The sequence below is a fragment of the Labeo rohita genome, chromosome 3 (genome assembly GCF_022985175.1).
Source record: "Labeo rohita strain BAU-BD-2019 chromosome 3, IGBB_LRoh.1.0, whole genome shotgun sequence".
Taxonomy (NCBI): Eukaryota; Metazoa; Chordata; class Actinopteri; order Cypriniformes; family Cyprinidae; genus Labeo; species Labeo rohita.
The window spans coordinates 22,266,738-22,286,898 of NC_066871.1; the positions used below are offsets into that span (position 1 = coordinate 22,266,738).

The 20,161-nt window shown below is 37.6% G+C and overlaps 1 protein-coding gene across 5 annotated transcripts in view; it reads left to right on the forward strand.

Annotated features, from left to right (window-relative positions):
- rbfox1 (RNA binding fox-1 homolog 1) overlaps positions 1 to 20,161 on the forward strand; it is a 324,483-nt gene that overhangs the window by 140,688 nt on the left and 163,634 nt on the right. The window contains exon 1 of one of the 5 annotated variants that reach the window (XM_051102677.1): positions 12,773 to 13,266. The exons of 3 other annotated variants lie outside the window; for them this stretch is intronic. In XM_051102677.1, coding sequence (XP_050958634.1) covers positions 13,168 to 13,266 — 99 coding nt within the window. In that variant the 5' untranslated portion in view covers positions 12,773 to 13,167. Of the gene's footprint in view, positions 1 to 12,772; positions 13,267 to 20,161 lie in introns of those variants that run through there. One more of the 5 variants, XM_051102650.1, reaches the window with a different exon arrangement.

Genomic DNA, 20,161 nt, shown 5'->3' on the forward strand with positions numbered 1-20,161 from the left:
AATGGAAAACAAAAGAAGATATTTTGAAAAATGTCTTGGTGTTTTATTTTTTTTATTTTTTTTCTGTACGTGTCCATAGTCAAAGGACTGTTGACTTTCTTTTGGACTCCATTGACTTTAAAGGGATAGTTCACTCAAAAATGAAACTTTGGCATCATTTACTCACCCTCATGTTGTTCCAAACCTGTCTTTAATTTTTTTCAGTGGAAAACAAAAGATATTTTGAAAAATGTCTTGGTGGGTTTTTTCTTTTATACATGTCCATAGTCAAAAGCGTCCAACTGACTTTCTTTTGGACCCCACTGCCTTTAAAGGGATACTTCACCCAAAATCTAAAATTTGGGCATCATTTACTCACCCTCATGTTGTTCCAAACCTGACTTTATTTTTTTCAGTGGAAAAAAAAGGAGATATTTTGAAAAATGTCATGGTGTTTTTTTTTTTCTTTTATACATGTCCATAGTCAAAAGCGTCCAATTGACTTTCTTTTGGACCCCATTGACTTTAAAGGGATAGTTCACCCAAAAATGTAAATTTTGGCATCATTTACTCACCCTCATGTCGTTCCAAACCTGACTTTATTTTTTTCAGTGGAAAAAAAAGGAGATATTTTGAAAAATGTCATGGTGTTTTTTTTTTTCTTTTATACATGTCCATAGTCAAAAGCATCCAACTGACTTTCTTTTGGACCCCACTGACTTTAAAGGGATACTTCACCCAAAATCTAAAATTTGGGCATCATTTACTCACCCTCATGTTGTTCCAAACCTGACTTTATTTTTTTCAGTAGAAAAAAAAGAAGATATTTTGAAAAATGTCTTGGTGTTTTTTTTTTTTTTTTCTTTTGTACATGTCCATAGTCAAAAGCATCCAGTTGACTTTCTTTTGGACATTGGCTTTAAAGGGATAGTTCACCCAAAAATGAAAATTGTGGCATCATTTACTCACCTTCATGTTGTTCCAAACCTGTATGAGTTTCTTTCTTATGTTGAACAAAAAGAAGATATTTTGAAGAATGCCGGTAATCAAATAGTCTTTTATTCCCTACTATGGAAGTCAGTGGGGAACAACAACTGTTTGGGTCTTTAAAATATCTTCTTTTGTGTTCAGCATAAGAGGTTTGGAATGACAAAGAAAAAGAAATGATGGCAAAACGTGCGTTGTTTGTTTAAATAAAGCCCTTAAGTAAAAAACATTGCTAATACATTGAGTGTAAGGCGAAATCTTGCAGAAGTTTATTTGGAGATTGCTTCAGTCAGTGTGCGATGTCCGTAATGGTTTGCATCAAGATTTTGTTCTGTCAAATCTCATAAAACATGATGACGGCGAAGCCGGTTTGTTTGCCTGTACACGCTAAAAGTAACAGAAGAAACGGTACCATCTGTCCTCCTTTTAGTAAAACTGACTGGCTCCGAAGTTCAGTGCAAACATCAGACATTTTGATATAATTTGCCAGCTGCTGGGTTAGCTGGCGTTTGAATTACAGGTGCCGTGGCGGGTTGGTTGTGTGAGAGGGTGTATGAATGAGCAGGGCGTGTCTCAGAGCAGCAGCTGATGATTACAGGGAGTGGTCTCGGGAGACGAGTACTCCTCCGATTGTTCCCTACCTCACGCTGCCACTTAAATGAAGGCGAGTCCCTCCGGAGGGCCTTTGCTCTTTTGCAATCTTCATAAGGAAGTGGGAAGCTAATTAATGATATGCTAATGACTTCAACGCAGCATCCCTTCGCAAGACTTTCTCAATATTGATGTACGCGGACCCGCTGTTGTATTATACTGTAGATGGAGACGTCAGTGAAACCCATTTACTTCAAATGTGGCTCACTGTTTAACAGTGCAGTTTTTTTGGCTTGTGTCTTTTACTGAAAATAATATATTGTAATTTTATATTCTTTGATTTGATGTCTAATTTTAGTTGACAAATATAAGATATTGAAATAATACAGCATATCAAACACACTATTATGATGCTGTAAATCTTTATACTGTACTTATTCATTGTCTACGTTTTAGTGTGTCATTACAAGAAGCGTAGTCTCAGCCTCAGACGTCACACCCACAGGCTGTTGGCGGAACATCTGATGCATATGGCACACAAAATCTGAAACGCTTCAGGAGTTTTGAAGTCGTCATCGGATTGGTTGAACTATACAGAAATTCTAGGAGACGTGTGTGTTGTGTTCTTTAACGTTCCAAATGCAAACAAAACCCTGTGATGCCAAATGCTCCTCATGGAAGAAGAAAGCCATGATATTTGTAATTGACAATGGCTGGTAATCAGGATCAACTAAATGCTGGATTTTCAAAAGTATGTTTATAGTTCATAGCATAGACTCTTTAAAATATGTCAGAGAGTTTTACACTCTAGTCTGTTATTATGGGGACATTTCCACACCTCTAAACATGACGCATCACAAAACGAAACGTGATTGGTTGCTCTACCTGTCAGTCATATGGCCTCTTGGGCAGTACTTGGCCATTCAAAGCAGGCATGGTTCCCAGAGTTTACAGGAAGCACAGATTCACAAAGTGATATACAAATTCTAACAATTCAAGGTTATTTGTGCATTCATTCCATTTTATGTTGATGCAAGTTGTAATATTATGCTTATATTGTGTATATGTCTGATTAATCTCATAAGTATCATATATGTTTAAAAAGCACGTCATATGGGTTTTCGAAAAATATTTTTTACATAGCTATCCTTCAATGTAAACAAACTGCAAAGTTGTTAATCAAAAAAGTGCATGATAAATAAAGATTGTCTCTCAAAACAAAGAGTCGATCCAGAACCGCCTTAACAAGTCATTTTTGAATCTTCTTCATGTTACGATATATGTCACTTGGTAACATATTTGCATAATCCCCACCTGCCCACGAAATACGAACAGTCTGACCTGCCCACAAACACTTCCGCTAGTTTATATTATGTAGAGAAGATGCTGTGTTCTGCACTGTGAAAGCAAGTTTGCTTTGTTTTCATCGCTGAAAGATGATGATTTGAAGAATCAGTGGTTCAAATTAATTTTTTGCACAATACCACAGCAATACAATTCGTACTACATAAAAAATTTCAACTTACCACCGAGAAACATCCTGATCAAGTCGTGCTTGCGATGGAGTTTCCGGTTGAGCGACTCATCAGTATCATCCTCAGACTTGGGCTCAAACTGATAGGGTACTATCAATGCCATTTTTTTAACCTTATAGCATCTTTGTTTACAAGTAACCCCTTTGGAGCAAAACATTAATTATGGTAATGGATGTTTAGTTTCTGACACGCATTGTATACGGAAAGACCAATCACAACATACTTGGCCAGCTGACCAATCAGGTTTATGAAAGGGAGGGGTTTACAGACCTTGAGCTCAGAACTGCTTCGAACGAATCATTTTGAAATCATTGAGATTCGAAATCAGTGTATATTCTGAGAAAATCACGTTTTCTGATCTTAGATGCATTTAAGCCTCTTGTAGAGGACTCCAACACAATGTTAGGACACTTTAAAATACCATATGACGTGCTTTTTAATTAACCAAATAGTAAAGCACTTCAGTTTACTGATGATCATTCATTGTTTATCTTTATTACATGCAGCTCAATCAAGTCAATCCCTGACATTATTGACTATGATTGGAATATTTAAAACCATATTATTCTTTGTATATTTTTCTTCTGCAAAAAGTACCATTATGATGCACATTTTCTGCCTCATTCTTGACAAAATCAAAACACGCTTTTGTTAAAGTTCACTTCCAGAACCAAAATTTACAAATAATGTGCTTACCCACTTGTCATCCAAGATGTTCATGCCTTTCTTTCTGCAGTCGTAAAGATTTTTTTTTTTTTTGAGGAAAACTTTTTAGGAGTTATCTCCATATAGTGGACTTCAGTGGTGCTTACGAGTCTGAACGTCCAAAATGCAGTTTAAATGCAGCTTCAAAGTGCTTTAAATGATCCCAGCTGAGAAAGAAGGGTCTCATCTAGCAAAACGATCGGTCATTTTCTAAAAGAAGAAAAAAAAAACTTTTTAACCCTTAAATGCTTGTTTTGTCTAACTCTGCAATGCGCATGCGAACTCTGTGTAATCCAGGTCAATACAGTTAGTGTATGTCGAAAAACTCCCATCTCATTTTCTCCTCCAACTTTAAAATCGTCCTACATCGCTGCAGAAGAACCAACCCAGTGTTTACAAGTGAATATGTAAAGAAGGTTACAAAAAAAGATAAAACAGCGATGTAGGACAATTTTGAAGTTGAAGGAGAAAATGAGATGGGAGTTTTTCGATAATCGCGGGCACCACTGAAGGCCACTATATGGAGATAATTCCTTAAATGTTTTCCTCAAAAAACACAATTTCTTTACGACTGAAGAAAGAAAGGCATGAACATCTTGGCATGATTATGTATACATTTTTGTTCTGGAAGTGATTTTCTGCTTTAATTAATATTTTTGTCAGTTAATATTCTTGGATTTGAAACCGTTCTTACAGAATTGCGGAATCCACTAATTATAGAATGTCCACGTGAATGTAACACATAAACAGGCTGAATCCCTTTTACGTCAGTAAGGTTTTTCACTACTGGTCTGAATCTTTCTGTACGTGGTGTATCTTTTCTTTTTTTTTTCCCTTTTAACTCACTCGAATCAAGGCAGCGCCATGCTCAGCGGTGCAGGACTTTCAGAGCTCCACATATTAAGCGGTTAATTAATGGACTCCTGTCCACGAGCCTCAGTCGGATCCGTGGTGGAGGAGGCCCGCACGTCAGCTCTGATGGATCGCGGATCCGTCAGCTCTGAGGCTTTTCCTGTTGGTCGGTGCTGAACCGTTACTGCATGTGACAGCCCCTGGTCCTGTCAGAACGAATCGCCCCCTCCTCACAGGCTCTGCAGCAAAGGAAAGTGACACGTTAATGGAAGCTAAAGCACTCTAATGGCAGTGCCTGGTGAAAGCACGGGGAAGTCATCCACGGCGTTTGCCCCAGCTCTCTAAGATGTCGCTCCGAATCGCCGTCTGGGCGTAAAGAGCGCACGCCCTCGCCCGGCCCTGTCCGCAACCCTTCCACTGTCCCTGTTTGTACAAACATCCCTTTTAGTGCGTCGTTTTTTTATAGCCCGCATTTATCTGCTCTGGACCTTTGGGGTTTCGATTATGAGCCGAAGAACTAATTGGTAGAAAAACACTTCAGCATTACTTGTTATGATTTTAGCACCCACAAACATCTAATTAGCACTCTACCGCTGGCCTCCATCTTTTCTGAGCGTTTGTCTTCTATTTAAAGGATATTCTGTTTCCATGGTTTTTGTATATGGGAACAGTGGAAGAGAGCAAAAAGGGAGAAAATAGAAAAAGAAGAAAAGGCACCGATTCTTCTTCTTCTTCTTCTTTTTTTTGCGGCGCACGTTTCCACAGAGGTGATTAACGGTGAGATGGGATTGTTTTTGTTGCCAATTAAAAAGACAGCAAAGTCTTAATGCATTGAAATGAGCACAGATCAGCAGCTGCTGTCAAGCCAAAGCTGGGGGTGGACAGCTAGCGTCTCTGCAGCTTCTGCTCTAGGTAACCAGCTGTGTGGAGGTGCTAAGGATCGCTTGCCTCGTCCCACCCAGTAATCAATTTGCAGGCCCCTAGCGCAGACAGCAGCGGGGTAACAAACGACTCGCATTTCTGTTGCTTCCAGACGCACACTCAAGTGCTAATGAAAGGCAGTCTCAGCTGCCATGCAATCTGCCTGCACTCCTCATTGCCCCCGAAAGTCCCCCATGCATTGGGCCCATTGTCTCTGCGCCGCCGTATTTTTGTCGGAGCCCCATCTGTTTCCGTAATTACTGTCATGTAAACTGACTTTTCCAAATTGTGCGATGTGCAAAGTAAAAGAGCGGCAAGGAATCTCTGATTAGCCTCCCGGCGCTGATCGTCGCTGATGCGGCCGTCTGTGGCGTTTGGAAGAGTGTCACATTTCGGGAGACGGCTTGAATTCCTATGCAGTCCGTGTGACCGGCGCAGACTCGGCGCCCTGCCGCTGGTCCCGAGCTTCTATTTCCAGAGACAATATATCACTCCTATTCGGTTGTGGCGTTTTTTTATTTTATTTTCCTATTGGAAATGATTGGAGAAGTTGCCTGCATTCTCCACCAACCAGGAGAAACAAACAATACTATTTACAATGAGTCTCAGCCATCACAGCCTGAACGCCTGGCTCATCGGTTCCGGGCGAGATAATGGCTGATTTTTCTGCACAAAACCCATCACGCTGTGGCTGAGGATGTTAGCCATCATCCTGACTTAGGATTTACATTAAGCAAGCCGGGATGGTAATGAAAAATAACACTAACAATGACCAAACCGGCTCCCTGCAATCCACCTCCATGTGACTTCATCAATCTTCCCTACACGTTCAGCACCTGCTGCAGTCCTGTCAACTTCCTGACATGGGGTGGAGGCAGCCAGTCCTTCCTTATTAGTCTGTCAGCGATGGTGATGCTCACATCGGGTGCACAGGCTGAAATGGAGCCTGGGCCTGTAGCTCAGCACCCTGCTACTGAAATACACCCAACCTGATCCTAAATGACAATGTGGCAAGCACTGCCACAGCTCATTTACTCAGACACTCGGAGGGATCTAAACACGCCAAAAGTTGCGTCGCACCTCCAAAAGCTGACTTGGTTCGGCGCAAACATCTGAAGGAGGTGTTGTTTGTCGTATGTATATGGATTTTCTTTCGTGTTTCGCCCTCTAAGTGCGACGACAAGGTGATATTAGTTGATCGAAAATGTCACAAGTACGTGCTGTTTAGCAAAACACATCTCCATCTTTGACTTTGTTTTCCTGTTCGAGGGCTTGTCATTAATAATTAAAAAAAACATAATGGAAACAACCAACCATGTTGCCTTTTAACAGGAGAGTCAATTTGTTGCGGTGTGGTGGGAAGCAGTCTGCTTTTAGAAACACAATTCACGGGGAGGGATTTGTATTCGTGTTTGTCATATCTAACCGATAACGCCACAACAGAGCGTCAAGCGTGTATTGCACATGAGCAACGCAAAAGGAAAATAAGCATTAAGGATTAGCGACTGACAAGTTTTTTTTTTTTTTCCCCTTCAGGTGCATATGGCCCTTCTCATTAGTGTTGACGTGTACCATGGCACACAATAACCGTTATTACACTGAGCTCACTTCTTCTGTCAGTTACTGAAGCTATAAAATGTCTGTGAAATTCAATCTAAACAGTAAAAGCTTGAAATAACCGTGAACTGTTTTCCAGCTCAGGGTATGATTAAATTTTCTTCTCACCTTAAATGGTTTCTTCCTTATTCTGGGGTGGTTTCTATTGTTGTTGTGCTGTTGTATAAAAGCAGAGGAAAATGTTTAACAGCGGTAATACTGTATGTTCAGGTCCATCTAAGTGGAAAAGCGCTTTTTTTTTTGGCCCAAAATGTACTTTTCTATCCAAAACTGCATTTATTTACTTTCCAAATTGTTCCTGGTCTTTCGTACGTTGTTCTGTGCATGTTAAGCTAAGTATAACTTTCATCAAAAATGTAATAACTTTCTCCACCTCTGCTGATGTAACCAAGACTGTGCGGGTGGGGAAAATAATATTCGCCAATAATATCAAGGCTCACTTGACACAATTCCAACAAATCCCAATGGATGCTGTGAAGTCCCGCCCTGCATGACTTAATACTGTATTCTGTTTCACTCAGAAATGTCTTAAAGGGATAGTTCAGCCAAATCAAACGTTTTGTCTTTATTTACTCGTACTTATATCACACCCAACCTGTATACCTGTGTACCTGACTTTCTTCTGTAGAACACAAAAGAAGGTATATATATATATATATATATATATATGGTCCTACTTTATATTAGGTGGCCTTATCTACTATGTACTTACATAAAAACAAGAACAATGTACTTCTCGTGTTCATATTGTATTGCGAAAGTCTTTTGCTGCTATTGATGTTGGATACGGGTAGGGCTGCACAATTAATCAAATTTTTAATCGTGATTACATTTACAGATGCCACAATTATGTATTCGTTCAAAGGCACAATCACAAAACAGAAAAAAATCCACTTACATTATTCTGCTTTCTTAAGATGTGTTTGTGTGTGTGTGTGAGAGAGAGAGAGAGAGAGTGTGTGTATTTGTCCTACATCTTAAAGTTGTTTTTTTTTCTCTTTGTTTTAATTTTTAATTTTTTTTATATTTGAAGAAGAAACTATTTATAAAAATATGGCATGCAGTTGCTTCAAACAATGGTATAAAGCTTTTCAAAACATCATTCAGTGTAAACTGTGCTAATCGTAATTTATAATCGCAATTACAATTTCAAGGGAATAATCGACAATTATGATTTTTGTCATAATTGTGAAGCCCTAGATACGGGTAAGGTTAGGGACAGGTTTGTTGGTATGGGTACGTTTAAAGGTGGGTTAAGGTGTAAGGGATGGGTTAAAGGAGAAGTTCACTTCCAGAAAAAAATTTACAGATAATTTACTCACCCCGTTGTCATCCAAGATGTTGACATCCAAGATCCAAGAGTCCCACTTTTTATTGGGTGGCTTTAACTACTATGTACTTACATTAAATTTATAATAATAATTTGATACAGAGCATTTATTGCATTCATGTTTTTACATTGTACTTATATTTAAAAAAAAAAAACCTGAATGTAATTACATTTGTAATTACACTGTTAAAGTTCACTTCCGGAACGAAAATTTGCAGATAATTTAGTCACCCCTTTGTCATTCAGGACGTTTGTGCCTTTCTTTCTTCAGTCGTAAAGAAATTATGTTTTTTGAGGAAAACATTCCAGAATTTTTCTCCATATAGTAGACTTCTGTGGTGCCCTGAATTTGAACTTCCAAAATACAGTTTCAATGCAGCTTCAAAGGGCTTTAAACGATCCCAGCAAAGGGAGAAGGATCTTATATAGTGAAATGATTGGTTATTTTCCAAACAAAATGTACAATGTTTGAACTTTTTAACCTCAAACACTCGTCTTGTCTATTCTCTGTGACGCACATGGGACTCTGTGTATTCCGGGTCAATACAGTTAGGGTATGTCAAAAAACTCCCATCTCATTTTCTCCTCCAACTTCAAAATCATCCTACATCGCTGTTTTACCTTTTTTTGTAAAGGGCATTTGATGATCTTTGCATGTTCACTTTGTAAACACTGGGTCGGTACTTCTGCAAAGATGCAGGACAATTTTGAAGTTGGAGGAGAAAATGAGATGGGAGTTTTTTGACATACCCTAACTGTATTGACCCGGATTACACAGAGTACGCATGCGCATCACAGAGAATAGACAAACGTTTGGGGCTAAAAATGGTATAAATTGTAATTTTTCGTTTAACCATAGAAGTCCACTATAGAGAAAAATTCTGGAATGTTTTCCTCATGAAATGTAATTTCTTTGCGACTGAAGAAAGAAAGGCACAAACATCCTGAATGGCAAATGGGTTACTAAATTATCTGCAAATTTTCATTCTGGAAGTGAACTTTAACAGTGTAATTATAAATGTAATTACATTCGCATATTTTTTTTTAAATATAAGTACAATGTAAAAACATGCATGCAATAAATGCATTGTATCAAATGATTAATTTTAACATAAGTACATAGTAGTTAAAGCCACCCAATAACAAATGAGAATCTTTTTTTTATCCGATGAAAGTCAACAAATTTCACTGAATGTCATTGTTTAGGCAATATACAGTTGAAACATTATTTAAATCCCTTTTTGTGTTCTTTAGAAGAAAAACAGGTTTGGAACAACCACAAGTAATTACAGAATTTTCATTTTTGGATGAACATTCATTTTAATTTCATGGCATATGTTATAAATCCATTTTCTTGTTTTTGTTTTCTTTTGATTTTAATGGCAAAAGTTGTGATGTAGAAATATGTAGATATCTAAGTAACTTAAAAACATTTTTCAACATGGCAAAGATCAGAGCTTTCGCTCATTTCATTATTAAACGAATTGTACTATTCTTTGAATGAATTTGACATTAGGCTGTTTTCCGGTACCATACAGTGCAAAAGGAAAAAGCACACAAGCTTAAGAAACGTTGTTGCTTCCCTCCACCCTTTCCCCCCCACCCCTTTCTGCCCATCACAGACAGACCAATAACACAATGTACACAAGAAATCTGAGAGAGAGCCATCACTGACAAACAAAGAGATAAACGAGGTTTCTCTCTCTCAATATGCAGTCCCTGCTTATTTATTCAGTAAAGGCGAAGACAACAGACGCACTGCAAAGGGCAGCCATGCCTCATCACATGTCAAAGGCACAGTGACACGCAGCGAAATAAACACTACTATCTGCGATGAAACGCTGGTCGAATGCTCTTTTATTTCGTTTAAAAAAAAAAGAAAGAAAGAAAGAAAAAAGACACACCGGTTGACGGTCCAGTTAATATTTTGTACTCTGTAGCATCAAGACAGGGAAAAAAATGGAGGAATGCAGGAGGAAAGGCCGAGAAGACGTCTATGGATGGGGAGGGGGAAGAAATAGTCTTGCCTTCAGGCTATGAGTGGGGTGGAGAAGAAAAAGAGTAAAATGGAGCAAAGCAGTCTGCTGCCCTCTCCATAATACATGTCTGCCGGCTCCTCAGAAGCCCTTTTTTAATTACGGCCCCTCGTGCAACATAGAAAAACATTGATTTTTATGACTCTGCTCTTTTAAAGTAACAAGGATATGAAATCTTGTTATAGATTTGCGAGTCACCTTAGGTTGTAACGTGGTGCAAAGAGGGAGGGAAAAGATTAAAGAGAAAGAACATGAATAATTCAAATTCTTTTTCCCCCTACTGTATATCTTTGCACTTTCTGCTTAGACCTTGGTCGGCCCGTCGGTTGAATATCAGTCGTATTTAACATTTAACAGCTGTTAATGAATCTACAATAAAGGCCTTGCTGCTGATAGGGAGATAAGGCCGGAGTGATTTTAAAAGAAGCTTGATGAACAATAAATTTGAACATTTGTGTGTGCACTTTTATTAATTATTTAGTAGCTCGCATTTGGCCTAGTGTTCACACAAATGTTCTTTTATGATTCAGATAAGCAGATACTCTCTTGTGTTGCCCTTATATGTCGCTCTCTCGGTTTGGTGTACCTTTTTTTTTCTTTTCTTTTATATGCAAGGCTTCCTTTTAACAGATAGTTACTGATATGGCTCATCCATTTTATTTAATTGTATTTCTTTGTATTTTAAAAGCACTCTCAACAAAAAAAAAATCATTAGTTATCACTGCAGTTCAGAAAAACACAGGTTTCACCAGTATTGTTTCAGGATGCACGCAGTGAAAATCAGTCATAATGTGGGATTATGTTTGCGATTTTTTTTTTTTTTTCTTTTTTTTTTTCCTCTATCAAAGACAAGCGTATTTTAGCTTCAGAAGGCTTCTGAATCAGCTATGTTGTAAAATAGCCAAATATCAAATATTTTTATGGAAAACCAAATTGTTTAGATGGTTCACAGCAGGAGTGCACTTTAAGTGCTACATTGATGTCAGTAAACTTTTTTCTTTTAAATATTTTACATATCAAATGTTTGTTAACAGTGGTATAATAGCAACTGATCACAGTTTTAGTCCTTATAACAATTACATACATGTCACGTTTTCACAGAACATATGGTTACCATGGTAAATTTGAAGCACATATGTAAAACATCTAATTATATTTTACTCAGATCGTCACATATTTTTGTATGCTTTTATACAGGTCTATTTTTAAACATCTGTTTTTATGTGAGCACCTCTACAGGTTTCTCCCACATATACATTTCCCAGGTTTAACAAATCAATTTTTGTAAAGCACCACTTTACAATAAGGTTCATTAGTTAGGATTAGTTAACTGTATTAGTGAACATAAACTAAGAATGAGCAATAGTTCTACAGCATTTATTAATCTTAGCAAATTTGACAAAAAAATTTAGCATTTAATGCATATTTAAAATCACAAGTTGTGTTTGTTAACATTAGTTAATGCACTGTGAACTAACATGAACAAACACTGAACAACTGTATTTTTATTAACTAACATTAACAAAGATTAATAAATAGTGTAATGTATTGTTCATTGTTCGTTCACGTTAGTTACATTAAATAATGTTAACAAATGACACCTGTAAAGTGTTATCTTTTGTAATCTCTTTTATTTACCAGAAATGATTATTTAAATGATTTGTGTCAATACTTAATGATACATTTAAATTGATATCTCAGCTGTTAGGGGCTCATAAGCCACAAAGTGCAAAAAAATATATTTGTATAGGTTCCCCCCTATGTTTTTGCTACCCATTAGAGAGTTAAAAAAAAAAAAATTCAGCCTTACACTAGAAAACAAAATAAAAAGCAATGTACTCAAAGTGCTATAAGAGAAGCTTCATCCAGTGATTCTCCACAGTAAAATCTTTTATTTCGTTCGAACAGTGGAATGGTAAATAGTGTTCTAAGTGATATAAATTCAGTAAAGGTATTAGGTTGGACAGGTTTTCTTTACAGCACAAAGCATTACAGGCTGATATGAGATGATTTTAATGGAACGCAAATGTGATGGCAGTTTGTTTACGTGCTGAGAGCTTCATTTCTGTGCCCGCGCTTTATGTGGCGCCATAATAATAAATTATAAGGACAATTCAGTTTCACGCAAGAGAAAAAAAAATGGAGAGATTCCCCCACCCCCGTTAAAAATGAATGTGTGATTTAGGATTGGCCCCCGCCCCGCATCTCTTCGCCTCGGAGATTCAGATGCTGCTCAATGAAACAGACGGTGCGCCCGGACTCCTCTGACAGCGAATGGAAAACCAGACCCGCTTCAACTTCACTACGTCCAGTCACCAACTCTCGCATCTCTCGCCCGTGATTCAGTTTATTTACAAGCGCGAGAAACGGACTGAATAGGGTTTCGTGTCGGGCTTTACTTAAATCATCACGGACAAAACAGACGCGCGCTGTGTTTTCGCTCACCACCGGGACGCTCAAACATCCACATTCGCGTGTAGCCGGTTATTCAGCCGCTTTTGCGCACACTCCTCGGCTGCTTCAAGGCTTCATAACCGCAACCGATCCTGCTAAAGCAGTCTTTGAAAACCCGTAAAACTCGGCGGACAGGACAGGACGAGCGGACGCAAACACCATGCAGCATCCCTTGACGGGCGGAACGTGCGTCGCCCTGCCGAACGTGGACATGTGTCCGCAGCTCTCCTGTGCCTTGACTTTCATGTACTTACAGCAGGTGAGTGAGCTCCTCTCCGAACCCGCGGAATCCACTGCGAATATGCGAAACGCGGTGTGTGGCAAGCCGGTTTAACATGTATTCCTTAGAACCTATTGCTAGTACCTTTCTTAGTTGAGAGTGGCCACTGTGTTTTTCAAATTCACTAGTAACTATTCATTAGATACTTTCATTTATTCTGTAAAGCTAGTCGCTAGTGGATGCTAAAGTACTTAATTAGGCACTAGTGCATCTCAATAGTAACTATTCAAATGGTAGTACTTAGGCCTATTAGACACAAGTGTATTTAAGTAGTTTCTAGCAAGTTTATTTAAATGGTAGCCTACACATTAGTATAGTGACCAATACTCACTATTAACTAGTTGTTTTTTAGCATACCTAAACATATCGGTTGTTTATTAATGCTTGTAAAGAACATATACTGCATATTCTATATCCCTAATCCTAACCAATACCTAAACTTAACAACTACCTTACTAACTATTAATAAGCAGCGAATTAGTAGTTAATTGAGGCCAAGTGGTTTAATAACAAGAATTTAACATTAAAGTGTGATTGTGCTGTTTGGGCTAGTCATTACATAACACAAGTGAAAAAGCAGCTGTAATTGTTGAGGTAAGATATGTTAGCCATAACAAATGGGAAAGTCTCCCAAGCAAATCTGGAAAACATATAAGAGATAGTACGCTATCTAATAAATTTGTAAGCTTGTGAACCTTAAAAAGTTACTTATATTATAAATATCGTGATATCGCGATAGCCTAGTCTCGATATTATCGTGGTCACATGACAGTATGAAACGATAGGTCTTCCGGGCAAAAAGTGTAGTTTTTATAAAAATATATTTAAACTTATTCTAACATAAAAGGCCTTTAAAGTTGTGTTTTGAAATTAGTGTAGAAATTAGGAAAGACGTATTGTAATTGTAAAGCAAAAATAATATACCTATGAAATATTAATTTTCATTGAATTGTTTTACAATATATGGCTATTACTTTCATTGTTGTAATTATTATTATTATTCTAATTGGTTTTAGAGTGTGACAGTGTGAATTTAGACTGAGACAGTATATCACAACTAAAAAGAGGGTTGAGTCCCCTTTAAGGTTCAGGTACAAGACTTTTTTCTGACTTATGTTTTCTTAGTTAAGAACATGGGTTGGAGCTCTTTATTAGAATAAACTTTAAAATATACAACATTTCACTTTTTTTAAATATTGCATTGTGGATTTCATATTGCGATATTATTGTATCGTTTGGTATGATTTTGATATCATTACATCCCTAAAAGTTACTAGTCACTGTTGGATTGCTTACTGTACCAGTATCATGAAAAATAAACAGTAGTTAGTAAGGAATAGCCTAAATGTTCAAGCAGCTTGCCACAAACGGCGTGTGTGAGTGTGGGTGTGCGACCAAGTGTAAGTGGAACACAGATGAAAGTGGACAGTGTGGTAAGAGAGGGATTTTGTCTTCTAGTGTGACTGTGTGTTGGCGTTCCGGTCGTGCGTCTTTTGTGAATCATCTGTCGCTATTTAAGTTGTGTATGATCAATTTAAATAAATAATCTGCCATGTCATCTGTTTTGCATAAGCCTTAAAAGTAGTCTATATATAACTACGCATCCTAAGGTTGTTTTAAAAGAGTGTGAGCTGATTTTCCACTTCGCGGGAGAGGTAAAACAATTCATGTGGTTTTACTGTGTGATAAACAATTCTGCTGACTCTCATGACTTTGCTACATGATATCCTCATGTGCTCAGCATATTGTGTGTGCATGTGTCTATTTAATGCGTTTTGCTTGCTTTGATGTGTGTGTCTGTGTGTGTGTTTTTTTTTTTTTATAATTACTTCTATTAGATCATATTTAAATCTCTTTTATGATTAACTTGGATCATGTTGCACAGTTTTAAAAAACAGATTTTTAATTTAGAGTCATTAATGTGCTAGACTGCACCCTTGGGCGTCTTTTCATCCCCTGATTATCTGATACACTTGATTGTCATCAGTGCCTTTCCCAAACAGTGAGTCGGCTCCTGGAGTGATGACAATTCAAGGGGATTTATCAAATCAAAAGTTAATCTATGGTATTGATCAGTCATCAGATCCTATGTGCCAGTGCATGTCTCTCTCCAGACTCGACGTGACTGAGATCAGTGATCTCATTTAACTTTCATCTGTCGCACCGAGCCACCATTAACCTTCAGTGACACCTCTAACCTTTGTCTTATCCAATAGAAATTGCATTCCATGTCAGTTTAATTGCAAATACATCTGAGTGATAAATATATTTTTTTCTAACAAAGAGACAGCTTTTATTTCTCTAATCAAGCCGGAGTATGCCAGTCATTCGTTTCTATGGGAGAACAGATGCTACTTTAAATATATGATACTTCAGAACCATGTTGCATGAAGTGAAGACTAACTGTCATTTGAATCGTTTTAAATGTAGTTTTAAAATTTTCTCCTTTTCTTTTAGCTGTAATTGGTGTTGTAAGATCATCGTGGCATAGAGGTTGATTTACTGGATTCTTAAATTTCTGTTTCTCAAATATTTATGTGCCTGCACAAGCATTTCTGTTTTTTCGTGTGTGAGTGTGTGTGCGCGTTCACGTGTGCTGAGTGAACTGGGAATCTGGGTCTTTGAGACTATTTATAGCTGAGATGCAAGACATTTTGAATACATCTCACTACAGCTGGGGTCTCATTCAGGACTAGGCAGACACGACGCGACTATGCTTTATTTTTCTCAGTTAGCTTTCTTTACATGTGGGTCACGTGTACGTGGCATGCGGAAGGATGTTGTCTAGGAATAGCTTGTGTTTTGTTGTGTAAGTTGGAGTTCTCATGGATTGTTTGCATCCACCGGCAGAATTATTTTCATCAACGCAAGTAATTACTTTAATAAAACGGGAGCGTCTCTTAGCGACCGCTTCGTGTCGAACAGAGATGTTTAATTATTTGCTTCTATTAAAAGTCCCGGCATACATAGCATATGTTGTCTCTACATATATGTGTGCTTTTCCCAGCACATTTTACTATTGCTATTTGTTTGCGTTCACCCTCAGGACTAGGGTGTTTTGTACAGTGCTTGTGTCAGTAGCGGGGCAGGTTTAAGCAGCTGCCAGATAGACCTCACCTGACCCTTAAAGCCGGGGGCGTCCTGCACCCGCTCCTTTCTCCCTCCTGCCGCAGGACCCCGGCCTGACCTGGAGTGGGCGGTGTGGGAGGTGTGGTCGCCTGGTCTTCACGGCTAAAATCAATCCGGCCCAAAGTCACATGGCTCTTGCTTTCTTTCAGCAGATCTTTTACGGCCCCCATCTCTCTCCCTCTCTCTTTCTCTCTTCGCTGCTCCCATCTGTGCTGACTATGCGTAACTGCTCTTCTCTCTTTCCTTCCCATTACATCTGTTCAGTGCTGTTCATTTATTTAAGTACCCAGCGCACCCATACACCATCACGCCTCCTGGACACTTCTGCTTTTCACTGGTTCTTTCTCAAAAGGCTCATGCATCAAAGTAATAAAAATAAAAACCGTGATTCAGACCAGGTGACGTTTTGGAGCGGTGTATTTTTGTGTAGTGTGACGCAAAACGCGCTCAGTTTTGCAGCTAGTTTGTCGATATAATTTAAACTGGTGTGTGCCTGTGTCTGTGCGTATATTAAGAGTTCAGATGCAAAAACCTGCAAAGTCTGTCTGATATTTTTCTTTCAAATGAGCTTTTTTATCAGGCTTCTATGAAAATAACATTGAACATTTTTAAAAATAAGGTATTCAATAACTGTCTAATAACGTTTCAGTGCCATTAAAAGTGAAATGTCAGAAAAGAAAAAGAAAAATCTCAGACAGACATAGAGGTTTTTGCATTTGAAGTCTTCATGTGACTCTGGACCACAAAACCAGTTGTAAGTAGCATGTATTTGTAGCAATAGCCAACAATACATTGTATGGGTCAAAATGATCCATTTTTCTAAAGATCATATTCCATGAAGATATTTTGTAAATTTCCTACTGTAAATATATCAAAACTTAATTTTTGATTAGTAATATGCATTGCTAAGAACTTCATTTGGACAACTTTACAGGTGATTTTCTCAATTTTTAGTTTTTTTTTTTTTTTTTTTTGCACCCTCAAATTCCAGATTTTCAAATAGTTGTATCTTGGACAAATATTGCCATATCCTAACAAACCATACCTCAATGGAAAGCTTATTCATTCAGCTTTCAGATGATGTTTAAATCTCATTTTTAAAAATTGACCCTTATAATTGGTTTTGTGGTCCTGGGTCACAAATATAATGTCTTTTTATTTCAAGGAATTAAATAAAGCATTTAAATCTGATAAAGAAAGATAGTAATAAAAGAAATAGTATATTTTGTGAAGTAATGCATTTGAACTAATTTGATTTAAAAAAAAAAATAGATATGAACTTTCATTCATATGCATAAATGAGTCTGTTAAAGTTTCTTGTCTCTCACATTAAATTATGAAGTACATTACATGATTTATGTAAATTATATAGTCTATTTTCCATTCAGTTGTTTAAAATGGGCCCTTATGACTGGTTTTGTGGTCCAGGGCCACATACATTTAAATAATAATATTTATGCAGCATAATTCATTTTTACTGTACAGTTTTTAACTGTAATTAGGTACAGAACTGTTATAATGCTAAATTAATTTTATTATGATGAAAATGTGTTGTTGTTTTTTTTTTTTTTTTTTTTTTTGTCTTTTATAACCTTACATGTGACCCTGGAGCACAAAACATCATCTGAAAGCTGAATAAATAAGCTTCCCATTGATGTATTGTTTGTTATGATATGGCAATATTTTGAAAACTATTTGAAAATCTGGAATCTGAGGGTGCAAAAAATCCAAATATTGAGAAAATTGCCTTTAAAGTTGTCCAAATGAAGTTCTTTTCAATGCATATTACTAATCAAAAATTAAGTTTTGATATATTTACGGTAGGAAATTTACAGAATATCCTAAATATCTTTGGGATAAATGAAAAATCGATAATTTTGACCCATACAGTGTATTTTTGGCTATTGCTGCAAATACACCCATGCGACTTATGACAGGTTTTGTGGTCCAGGGTCACAAAAATATTCGAAAGACTACATGGAATGTTTGTAGTTTTATAATTCATTACTGATTAAAAAAAACGAATGTAGTGCTCTTTAAAATGAGTAAAAAAGTGAAACATTTAGGGTTCTAAGGTTCTGTTACAGAACCTTAGATACACTCTGAAAACCTGAAAAAAAAACTGAAAACCATGATGTTTTTATGTTAAAAAGGTCTTGTTATGTGTCAAAAACAAGGCATGTGTAAATTCAAAAAGTGCTGCTTTATTTCTTTAATGGCTCTTTTGGCTTCAGTGTTTATGTTATTTTTTTCCCTCTCAGTCTCATCAAAAGAGAAGTGTTCAGATTTCTTTTAAACCGCCAAATCAAATTATTGTTAATTTAATTGTTTCATGGCGTTGGAAATCAACTGCGTTTTTTTCCCCCCCAGGTTAGCATGACACATAAGGTAATTGATGCTGAATTTCAAGTATTTTAAGCGTCAAAAATAAATTTGAGATGATTAAGAGCTCAGGTCGGAGAGTGAACCTGTCCTTTTATTGTGCTGGGGAAGGTTTCTAAAAGGGTAAATATGCAGAGAACGATATAAGCGTGTTCAAACAAAGACAGTGAATTTAACATTTTAACCTTCAGTTTGAAAACCACCCCCGCCATAGACGCTGCAGTTTGTGTGTGCGTGTGTGTATTTTGTTTTCAGAGCTAATCTCTGATCTCTTCAATCAAGGTGCATTAAAAGCTAACCAGAAAGTTTAATTTGTATTGTTGCATGGCATTGAAATCTATATCCTTGGCGCTTTGTGTAGCGCTTCATTTATTCCATCTACTTCCCATCTCGCAGCCCTCAGCGAGTCGCTGAAATGAGAGATTGGTCATGTCATCAAGTCCTGATGAGTTTTCAAACCCTTCAGTAAGCATTGACAGGCAGGTAAAGGCCAGGGCTATTGCGCTTGTCATGGGCCATGACTCTAAATGATCACATCCTTTTGTGTGCTCTGTTTGCATGCTCTTAGTGGAAGTTGGTTATTGCCTGAATGCAAACAAGAGGGTAGTGAATGTCCTAGGTCATGTGTGCGTGTTGTGCACCGGTGCATGGCCCTCTGGGAGAGAGAGATAGAGCGCAAGGCGGAGGAAGAATGAGGTGGGAGATTGCTGAGGGACGAGAGGGAAAGAGAGAAAGAGAGGAGAGAGAGAGGCGACGCGTGTATGGAAATGGGGGCGGAGACCATCTGCCGGGCCTTGCTGGGCACATGTGTTCCTGTTTGTGTGTTTGTGTGTAGAAGAGTGATTAGTCTCTCACATTCATAATAATGTCTGTTTGCTTTTGCAGCTGTTGCACGATTTACCAATCCTCTCCCTGTCTTTTTTTTTTTTTTTTGAAGCGTGGCTGCACTCTCTGTTCTCTGTGTGCATTTTACAGTTCAGCTGAAGCATCCTTATAGTGACGGTGGTTTTATTTTATTTCTGGAAGGCTGTTACGTGTGATACAGTATTTTTGTGAGGATGTCGTAATAGGTGCTTTTGTCATAAAATTGTTCTGTGGACAGCCCACATCCCTGTTGACTGATACTGAAAATTGTTTAGAGGTACAAATTGGCAGTTTGGCGAAAAGCAGTTTGGTTCTTATGTAAGAACAGAAAAAAAAAGATGTAAATTAGTGCGAAATTACATCCTTACTGTATATTGTATGTAGGGAAGGAGATGCAGTCACAAATGTGACCCTGGACCCCAAAACCAGTCATATGTAGCATGGGTATATTTGTAGCAATAACTATTGTATGGGTCAAAATTACTGATTCTTCTTTTAT